The 10,552-nt window shown below is 38.4% G+C and overlaps 1 protein-coding gene across 1 annotated transcript; it reads left to right on the plus strand.

Annotated features, from left to right (window-relative positions):
* Window positions 1–5,871: 5,871 nt before the first annotated feature.
* LOC102779304 (gastrotropin) lies at window positions 5,872–7,181 on the plus strand. The gene is made up of 4 exons (XM_035912983.1): window positions 5,872–5,990; window positions 6,093–6,268; window positions 6,373–6,462; window positions 7,071–7,181. The coding sequence occupies exons 1-4, from the start codon at window positions 5,924–5,926 to the stop codon at window positions 7,119–7,121; spliced, it is 384 nt and encodes a 127-aa protein (XP_035768876.1). The 5' UTR covers window positions 5,872–5,923; the 3' UTR covers window positions 7,122–7,181.
* Window positions 7,182–10,552: the final 3,371 nt, after the last annotated feature.

Here is a 10,552-nt window from a genome sequence, read left to right on the forward strand (position 1 = left end):
ACTACACAAATGCATTTCAAATGGAAATATTGAACCTTTTTACCCCTCTATATTACACACATATATATATATATATATATATATATATATATATATATATATATATATATATATAATTTTAGCATGCAGTGATCAAACCACTGAACAGTATGTAATTCACCCCAGTTTTAGTTGATATTGTAATGTAAAGATTTTGACTGGATGATAGAAAGAAGTAAAACGGTTCCTTTAACAGGAAGAATCCTCCAACAGAACCAAGCTCACTGAGGCCAGCCCTCTGCCTCGGCTGGAGCAGGTTTTTAGGCTATGTTTTAAAGCTAGGTGAAATTCTTCTAATTTAGTGGAACCACACTATTATCCAGCTTTCGCATTTCCAAATGGAAGTTTTCACTGATCCATTCAGCTTTCATTTTTAAAGGGATGCCTTTTTAAAACTGTACAGTCGACGAGATGATCCCCTTTGTGTGGGTGTGAAGTTTAGACTGAAGCCATTAATTATGTTAATTTCTGATAGTGAAGAGATAAATATCACTTGTGTAAATTTGATTACAAAAACAAACACTGTAAAACAGACATAAAGTCACAATTCAGCTGTTTTGCATTTTCCCCTCAGTTTTTGTAAATTCCAACGTAAGCAAATGTGTTTGTGTTATTTTCTGTCTCTACACCCTTAGTGATACCGGGTTTGATGATAACACTGAGCAGGATTGTTTACATCCCAAAATAAGAAAGAAATGTCTGCAAGGTGCTTGTGGATTAACACCCTTTCATTGACATATAAGACCATAAGGACATTACATTTTTGGCTTATATAACATAAATTCTGTTATGTTTTTGCATGCATGTCATTCTGTCTGCTAACACGATATCTCAAAAAGTTTTGCATAAATTCTGATAAAACTTTGTAGGGCTGTAGAGTGCAGTACAGTGCCAGGTTATAAGCATTTAAATAAATAACAATTTGAACACGTGTGCAATGTTCCTCGATAACCTGACCACTAGTTACAATAACTAAACATTTGGACAAATTGAACTAAAAGATGAAATCAATGCTCCACATGTACTTCACCATGTATACATTTAAAAAATATGTTCAAAATTATTTCATGTATAATAAAATGGGTTTCAGCCCAAGTACTGCCCAGAGAGTGAGCTGCATTGGTGGAGTTTTGCACTCTCACAGCGCTTCTTGTTTATTGTGTAAATACCATATTGACATGTTACCATGTGATATCATACAAACAGCATCCTATTTGCACATCTATCAACCCAATATTCCCTCTCCAATTGGGCTGTTTTGATTTTCACCAACTCCTGGGAGAGACATCGAGCTTGTAAGCTTCCACATGCTCTACTAGTTAGAGACTGCTGGTTGGTAACAGCAAAACACATCTCACATTTTTGTTTATGTGCATTTTATAACCAAATATTCCTCCTGCTGCAGCAGTGAGCAAACCTTATGCTATAGTCACACTGCGGTTTGAGAAAGCAGACATTATTTTGGCAGTGTGTACGTTGGGATGGGATTCTGGGTAAAGCGTTGCACTCCTTCTTTGAGTAAATGTGTACCTGATCAAACCACGTGGCTCAGTGTTATCTGATAATGTGTGAGCATACACCAGTGTTCCTCTACAGAAGCATTTTTCACAGAGTTTTCATTTCCCTGTACAACATAGCACAAAACTTTAGCATCAAAGCCAAGCACACGCACTCACACACTTTCTCCTCTCATGCCTGCTGCATTTACTCTTCCTATTCATCTCACACTGGATGACATGCAGACAAGTTCATGAATTGTCTTTCAAAAGTTTAATTCTCTCTCTATATATATATGCATATATATCTATATAATCATCTTTGTCTTTTTTTCCTATTTTCACATCGAACAATTGCAGACCGCCACTTTTCTCGCATAACACATAAACGCACACACTCACGCACATAGGCTCCAGTTGCATCACTAGTGAATTACCATGCCGTTCCGCGTTATTAAACATGACACTCGGCCCAGATAATGGAGCCTTTCTTCATCTCAATTTGGAAGGCTAATCTTATTGCTTTGATTAGCAGGGGCTTCATTTGCATATCAAGGCCTCCCCTCCTTTAATTCCTCCATCGCAAATCCCCTCTTTAGAGCTGTAGATAAAAGGAATCTATCTATATGTATCTTTCTTTAGAATCTTTTCTTCCTTTCCTCCTCTCCCCCTTCTTGTTCTTCATTAACTACTTGTTCGTTTGTTCATATCCTTGTTTTTTTCTTTTCTTGCATTTAGTATTCATCATTTCCTTTAAGTCGCCTTTATATGTGCCCCTTTCTTGTGTATTTCGAAAGATGCCTTTCATAAGACAAGAGGAGAGGGAAAAAGTAAAGCACAACTTCATCGACATGTGATTGGACATAATAACGTAATGGCCAGTAATCCTAGTTACTTATTATCTAGTTGGAATCGCACTTGGGGGAATTAGGGAGGAGAGTGGAAAAAAAAGTTTAGGCAAAAGTTGAAATTACAGCCAACTATTAAAATGTAACCAACACAATTACAACACTGACAATAAACTCGAGAGACAAGTGCACTTTGCTCACTATTCACTGTGAATTGAGAATAAGTTTGACCTCGAGACTGACGGGCAGAAACCGGCTGAAATCTTTTTTTTTCTGGCATGTTCTGCATAACATCAGATTTTAGTGGCAGGAAAAATGAGTACCTGACATTGCAGTTTCTCACTGCTCGCCACACTGAATCACTGCGATGACTCAAAAATATATTTAAGATTTATGTGTCTGGCACGGCGTCTGCAGATAATAAATGGCTATATCTGATGCTACACCATGTAATGTATTCAGTATAATAATGTGAACATCGTGATGGTTTATTTCTTTATTTGAAAATTTTTGTGTGAATTTAAATCCAAAGAAAATCCAGAGACTTTGATCTGATAGCAGTTATCCAAAATCAGAGAACTTAACAACTTCTCACAGATGTCTAGTCCTTTTCCACCAACGTGCTGCTGGTTCTCAATCTGGAACTATTTGCACACATTTCCATCACCAGTGCGCCACCAAAAAAACGACTTTACCAAAGCTGGAACCATTCTTGCTAGTGGCTAATAGAGGGGCTAAAGTAGAGAAACTCATCGTGATTTTCTTTGTTTCTTAATAGTTGTCTAAAGAGCAACAGTTTCATGAAGACGTTTCACCTCTCATCCAAGAGGCTTCTTCAGTTCTAAAACTAAATGGTGGAGAGTCCCAGCAATTGGTAGAGTCCCCGGGACTCTTCACCGTTTGGTTTTAGAACTGAAGAAGCCTCTTGGGCGAGAGGTGAAACTTACTAAAGAAGTCCAGTTGCTTTCTTTCCAAGCTCCATAGACTACCATGACCTTGATGACTGAGAACCTACACAGACATATTTCTTAATAGTTGGTTCTTAAAGACTTGAGCTGGTTCTCAGAAAGCACCAGGGTAGAACTGGATCCACACCAGCACTTACACAGTGTTACATGGTGGTACATGTTCAGCTTATGACCAAGCCATATATTCTATATTGTAAAATCTTCCACACTGATACTAAAACCCCGAATTCAAGTGTATTGTAGGCTATTAAAACACCTATCAAAAACTATGGAGTGCAGTCCCATTGTGCCGTGCTTAGGGTGCAGATTAGTGCAATCGGGCAGGGAGGGACTGAACTGCCACTTTCTCCGTTTCCTGAACTCATATTTTTTTCTTTCTAATGTCACACTTATAAGTCAAAGCAAGCTCTCGACCATGCCTCCTCTTCAGTGTGTTTAAAGTGTGTAATGATGTTTGAACTACACATTTATGATGACTATGCACTTATAAATATGCATTTGTAATGATAAAGATTCAGCAGGTTAAATTCTCATGACAAATATCGATACGAGTGTGTGTGTGTTTTCGCTTTTTTCGATCTGGATTTGATCTGCTTCTGCACACTGATTAGTGTCTGTGTGTGTGTGTGTGTGCGCGCAAGAGTGAGAAAGGGCAGAGAGTGACAGTGAAATAAAAGAAAGAGATAGTGGGTGTCTTTTATAGGATGTTGGCCAATATGATGTTTTATGTATCAATAAAGAGCTCCAAGGCCAAGTTGACTTTTCATGGTTTGTGTGCGATCAAAGTGCAGCGTCAAAAGCTTTTACCTATTCACAGTTTGTCAGAACTGAAAGCCCAGTGTGCTTCAGTCATATAGTCACCATAATGGACAATTTTCAGCTACCAACAGTATAAGCAACACTTTACTGTAATTGTGTTAGCACTGTGGCTATCTACTTTTTTTTCTTTAAGAAAGATTCAGGAAGTGTTTTTTGTCACTGGTTTACTGCTTTCATCTGTTTTGCTGTCACACATCTGTCAGAAGCCTGTCAGTCATCTATATGGAGTAATATTTCACTAATAAATCAACACATCTCCTATAATGAGATTAAGCCATATCCTACACTGACAACGAGATGACATTTTTATGACTAAATATGTTTTTCTTTTTGTTTTTCTTATCCAAAAAAACAAAGATGCATCACATATTTATCAATAATTCATCAGAAAAAATAAAAAACAAATTAAATGCACTTATTTACACAAAAGTATTTGATAACTATATTTTTACCACAGTGCCAAAACATTCATTTGTGCCATAATTATGATTCATTCTATAAATTCCTTGTTTAAGTGGGAGTAGAACTGATCGAAAGACCAAAACCAGCAAAGGCCTCGAGGGCCGGTGTCCTGCAGGTTTTAGGTATCACCCTGGGTCAACACATGAATCAGATGATTAGTTTATTACCAGGCCTCTGGAGAACTTCAGGATAAGTTGAGGAGGTCATTTAGCCATTTAGATCAGCTGTGTTGGTTCAAGGACACATCTAAAGCCTGCAGGACACCTCGAGGCCTGGAGTTGCCCACCCCTGTCCCCTTTGTGCTAAAGTTGAAACTTTGAGATAATGACCCCAAATTTTGACTTTTGGAAAGTTTTTTCAGTTTTGGAAATTAGCTTCCATACTGTACAGCTTCCTTATTAACACAAGATGATTCAAATCGTACTTTTAAGTCATGATGCTATACTTGGTGACTAGGTTTTATTCACAAGAACAGGTTAATAACTACATCATTAACTGTGTTTATTGCGTGTTTTGTCTGTACTTTGGTAGCCCTGGGTTTGGGTCTGAATTACAAAGAAAGGAACTGAGGAAATGTGCTGATACATTTTACATTTTGTAAAGGAGCTCATCTGCTAGATGAAAGGATTACAGTATAATACATTTGAATTTACATGCACGATGTTATAATTGATTGTGTGTAAAATTCTGTCTTAATGTCTTCAGACTTTATACTAATGCGATGACTGTGTAAAAATTACACCTTTAAAATAGTGAAATGGCTCCAATTACATTAGATCATCTCGAGCCTTCCCGGTGCCAGACAATGATTATAGCCTTTTTATAGGTAAATGATGACCCGATTACACCCCAGACAGTTTCCATTTTGGACATAACAGTGTACTCTGAAAAAGATGGATCATATCTTGAAATGGAGCCTTTATTGTCTTTTTATTTACTTTTCGAATCAGCAGCAGTAAAAGTGGAGGGTATGTCCGTAAAGCCATTGCAGGTGAGTTCACTGACCTAGAGGTAAGCTTGCAGCTCACCCAGAGAGCAGTCAGCGTTTTACTCCCTGCCTGTGAACTCCATGAACACCCGTTTATGCTTTTTATTGGCCTCTCCCTCGTAACCTGTTGAACTCATCATATTCAGTTGTAATTGCTCTCTTGTGTCATCACATGCAAATGAAGGAGGTGGCGAGAGATGTAAAGTATATAAACGGGGAATATTCTTGGTCTCAGTACATTGCTCTTTCCTCAGCTTGCCTCAGCATCTCTGATCTCACTCCTCTACCCTCAACGTTACCAAAATGGCATTCGCTGGAAGATGGGAAACCGAGACCCAGGAGGGATACGACGCCTTCTGCAAGGTGCTAGGTGAGAACGCAGGCTCAAATTTTCCACTTCCTCTGCTTCTGCACTCCATTGTTTTCTGCACATCTTTGGCCTTTTTTGACCCTGCATCCCGTCCCACTATAGGCATTCCAGATGATGTCATCGAGAGGGGCCGTGACTACAAGTTGATCACAGAGGTCACCCAGGATGGCAAAGATTTCACCTGGACCCTCTTATATCCTGCCAATGCCAAGGTCACCAACAATTTCACTATCGGAAAGGAGGCCGACATGGAGACCATTGGAGGAAAGAAATTCAAGGTTGGGAGGAAATGATCCAAAGTTTCACTTTAGCTATAGCTAGCAGAAGCATAAAGCTATGAATGCTACTCTCCTAACTGGTTATATCACACTTTTGTTTACAGGCTACAGTACAAATGGAAGGAGGCAAGCTAAGTGTGACCTTCCCCAACTACCACCACACCTCTGAGATCAGTGGTGGCAAACTCATCGAGGTAAACACACTCACTTAGGCTTTTAGTGGTGCGAACGTTGGGCAGTGACAGCAGTTATTACACTCAACTCCCCGCAGGGATCATTAGAGTCATCAAAGTTATACTTCTGCAGCTGGAGACCAGGAACGGCTAATGAGAAAAAAACTCTGAAACACAGAGTATTGCTACTGAATGCACTTTAACAACCAATTCATTCCCATATTTAACCTTTTAATCCTGAGAATTTATACGAGACAGTTCTCTCTTTGCAGGTTATCTCTTTTTTGTTTCCATTTTATAGTCTGCTTTTCAGAAATTTTCAACACTTTTATTTTGAGAAAAACAGCAAAAATGTATCCAGTTAAAAGGAAGCCAAACACAGTGGAAAATTCAAAATGAAGACTGTTTCAGCTGACTGACACAGATGCTTAATTTATAATTACTTAAATTGCTAAAGTCTGCAGTTTTCAGGTGTCAGGGTTGGTCAGAAGCTGACAAGGATAAAGTTACTGTTACAGTGGTATTTTTTAATTTGTCTGACACTTCAAAAGAAATAGTTTCACAGCATAAAACCAGATGTAAAGAAGCACTGCAAAAGCTAATTGAAGTCATTTCCTGTCTTTCTGCAGACCTCCAAAGCCGGCTCTGTAGTGCTGAAGAGAATCAGCAAGAAGATCTAACTCTCATCTTTAACAGTTACAATGGAGACCTCGGAACGATATTTGTGTTAATTAATAAACTATGGTCACCGTGCCAACTTGAACCTGTGTTTCTGTCTATGTTTTCTACTCTGTGGGGATACGATGTGACTTCTAGATGATATAAGTTTAAACTCATGCTTTTTTTTTTTTTCAAACTACAAGAGTTGATGACAAAGAATCAGGCTACGATAAAGACACAACTGTGGCTTCAGACTTTGCAGGGGATAGCAGCGGCGTGACCTTTAAACACGTCTATTAGTTTGTTCGTTTTCTATAGGAAAAGAGCATTTGCCTGATTGACAGAAATGGGAGTTTAAGCAGAACAGTGACAGTTTGACAGCTGACTGACAAAAACACTAACAAAGATCTGAACGTTTCTAAGCTACAGTTAGTAGATGTTTCAGTAAATTGTAAGTGCTTGCATTGAAATTGCTCTCATATAAGTGTTTCTAAGAAAAATACCTACTTGGTGTCATTTCTCTTAGAAACTGGAGGAAGGGGATAATTTAAACTTTTATCTCAGACAAAGAAAAACTGAAGTCTGACTAAGTGCCATGCCTCTCAGCTGCAATGCTTATATTGCAACCAGTGGTGGCTCAAAGCCAGGGTGCAGTAAACACTCATCTATCTTCTGCACAGATGACCTGGGCTGACTTTATCAATACACATGGTGATCAGTCATACTGGCCTGGACTGAAATATCTCAAAAATTTGAATAAGTATTGGATCACTGTGAAATTCTTGGTTCCCAGAAGAGACGCTGAGTTTTAATTTAACAAGTAACAAGTACAACTTTTCAGTAGCACAGTCAGAGAAGCACTGAAGCATTGAAAGAGGGCCTAGAAAAAGAAGATGATGTACTCAAACAACACTCTCCTACATGTATCCCACCTCTTTAAATTCACTGAACTAGAATCAAGGTAAACAAGATTTGTAAAGCAAATGCAGGTTGCTCTGTGGGCAGTATTTACTTTGAAGGTAATTGTATTGCCCTGTGATCCTGATAAGGGTAAGTGGAGGAGAATGGATGAATGGCTGGATGGATGGAACAGTATTGTATTTTCTTTATACTGATTTTGTTTTCTTTGTTCGTTTTAAACGTACTTAAGGAAGTTTGTAGTGCAGTAAAAATCAGATTAGAGTAGCATGACACATATTTACTTTGATTATACAAACAGTATGTAGGTGTATGTCTAACTAGGCAACTCATTCGCTTTGTCTTGACTACCTTCTTATATATAATATAATGAAGAGGTCAAATGTGACATGATAGTTTATATCTCTTTAATTATTTTCTATTTATAGGTTTTTTGTACATGTTAGCAATACACATCATGCTTGTATGAATCAGGCTTTTTGTCAATTCTCGATCTATAAATCATTAAACCCTGACCTTGAAGCCAAATTTGAATGGATTGTTAACATTACACCTTAAATCTGTGATGTGTTCATGGTGCAGATGTAAATATAGTATGAGACAAAGTACATTGTTTTATCAGAATTTATCAATTTCCACCCAATAAATGATAACGTTGACCTTGAAGACCTTGGAGGATGTAAGGCAAAATTTAATGGCCTGTCAATCTGACCCCACTCTACAACCTACAAAGTTTTATTAGAATTAACTCAAAACTTTTTGAGCGATCGATTCACATACAGAATGACATGCACCAAGGGCGTAGATTTGGCATGGACGGCAGGGACGTGTCCCCACCAATATCCTGCGATTACTGAATTGTCCCCACCAATAATTTGATCTCTTCGAGTAAAGAACAACAATCCCGATAGTAAGAAAAAACGATCTGTCAGCGTCTCATTCACCCAGCAGAGCAGAAAGAGTTAAATTACGTTCTCTACTGGAGTCCTAGTCATGTGACAAATATGGCCAATGTGATTGGCTGAGCCTTTCAGGGAGCTCTGTTTAGTTTTAGCAGCGGCAAGCCTGCGCTGCGAGGAGGAGAGGAGGAGAGGAGCAAAAAGGAAGAACCTGGATATAAGAAAGTATTTTTCAAAGAAACCTGTAAGTCACTTAAAGTCAAGCTCACTCATAAAATGTGTCCGTCATAATGTTACAGGCTATGCTAGGCTTTGGCCCACATCAGTCTAAAATTGTATGGAACCATGAATAACGTGTTTTGGAAACTAACTGCACAACAGGCAGCACTATTAGTTATCTCAGTCTCAGAGCAGCATTTCTAATTTTGATTGAAACTGTTAGAGAAAACAGCAGCCTCGAGCGAGCCAGGATTTTAGTTTACAGAGGCTGTTAAAATTATATGTCTAACGTTAAAATGTGCCAGCAGTTTATCTCTGTTAATGAGAGGAGCAGGCATGTGTTTGGCTCCTTCACATAGTGGACATTGAGTTGTTGTGTGGGACATGTAGTCCATGTCTGTTGCTGTAACAGTAGTTCATGTTTAGAATAAAACATCCCAGCTCACTGATTTGATCGGGGCAATAGTGCCTAAAATGTTGCATAATTTTGCTGAGAGATCTTTTACTTTGTGGTAATCTTAGATGAGTAGTTTTATGGACAAAAACCACCAGGTCGTTGAGTGTTCCCTTTGTGCTAATGTATAAGAGATGTTGGTGTACTATAACTGAAGTAATGTTGTTAAGTCCTTAAAGTCATATTCTTTTATTGTCATGACTGTATTTGAAGCTATTTTTATGTTTGTATGATAACTGATTTATATGGAATATGGCTGAAGTAAACTAAAGCCTAAAATACTTAGTCAGTCATTTGTTTAATAGTAATTTAACATTACATAATTCACATATAAAACTATGAATTGTAATTTTAAATGGTTTAAAAGCATGTAGAATAGCATATGCAGGCAAGTATATTTCTCCTTTTTTATCAAGAAGCAAAGACAAAAAGGACAAAAATAAGAAACAGGGCAGAGTTCAGTGGTTGAATCATCCGTCCCCACCAATGCCAAAACCAAATCTACGCCCTTGACATGCACGCACACAAACGCTGCCAAAAACATAACCTCCTGTGTGGAGGTAATTGATCAGATGATGATTAGTGACTTCCCAAGACAGGGGCAAGTTTGTCCTGTATATCAGATTTAAATCTCTGACATCTCAGGTTTGCTTTTCTTTTTGTTATCTAAGCGTGCGGTGCCATCAATCTAAGATTAAAGAGCTCACTCATCAAAAATGATGAAGGACGCCTCTGAGTCTGGTATATATAAGGTTCTCCACAAGTAGTCCATTTCATTGTAAGAATTCCATTGTTTCCAAATAACTGCATATTTTTTTAGGATAGTGTGGCAGGGCGTGGTCGGCGCCACAGCTGCATAGTAGGCAGACGCACCTGAGCAGCATCTGCAATCACGCCTTGCCGGCGTTCTGACAAAACTGTCCTACATGTTGTTACTGCGTATGCGCACAACTCAAAACGG

This window comes from Neolamprologus brichardi, chromosome 18, assembly GCF_056152115.1.
Source record: "Neolamprologus brichardi isolate AB-2024 chromosome 18, ASM5615211v1, whole genome shotgun sequence".
In the NCBI taxonomy this organism is placed as follows: Eukaryota; Metazoa; Chordata; class Actinopteri; order Cichliformes; family Cichlidae; genus Neolamprologus; species Neolamprologus brichardi.

Bases quoted from the DNA above. Each gene is read 5' to 3' on its own strand.
- LOC102779304 (XM_035912983.1), top strand. From the start codon at position 5,924: ATGGCATTCGCTGGAAGATGGGAAACCGAGACCCAGGAGGGATACGAC. The intron at 5,991-6,092 runs GTGAGAACGCAG...GTCCCACTATAG, and splicing joins CGCCTTCTGCAAGGTGCTAG to GCATTCCAGATGATGTCATC. The intron at 6,463-7,070 runs GTAAACACACTC...GTCTTTCTGCAG, and splicing joins GTGGTGGCAAACTCATCGAG to ACCTCCAAAGCCGGCTCTGT.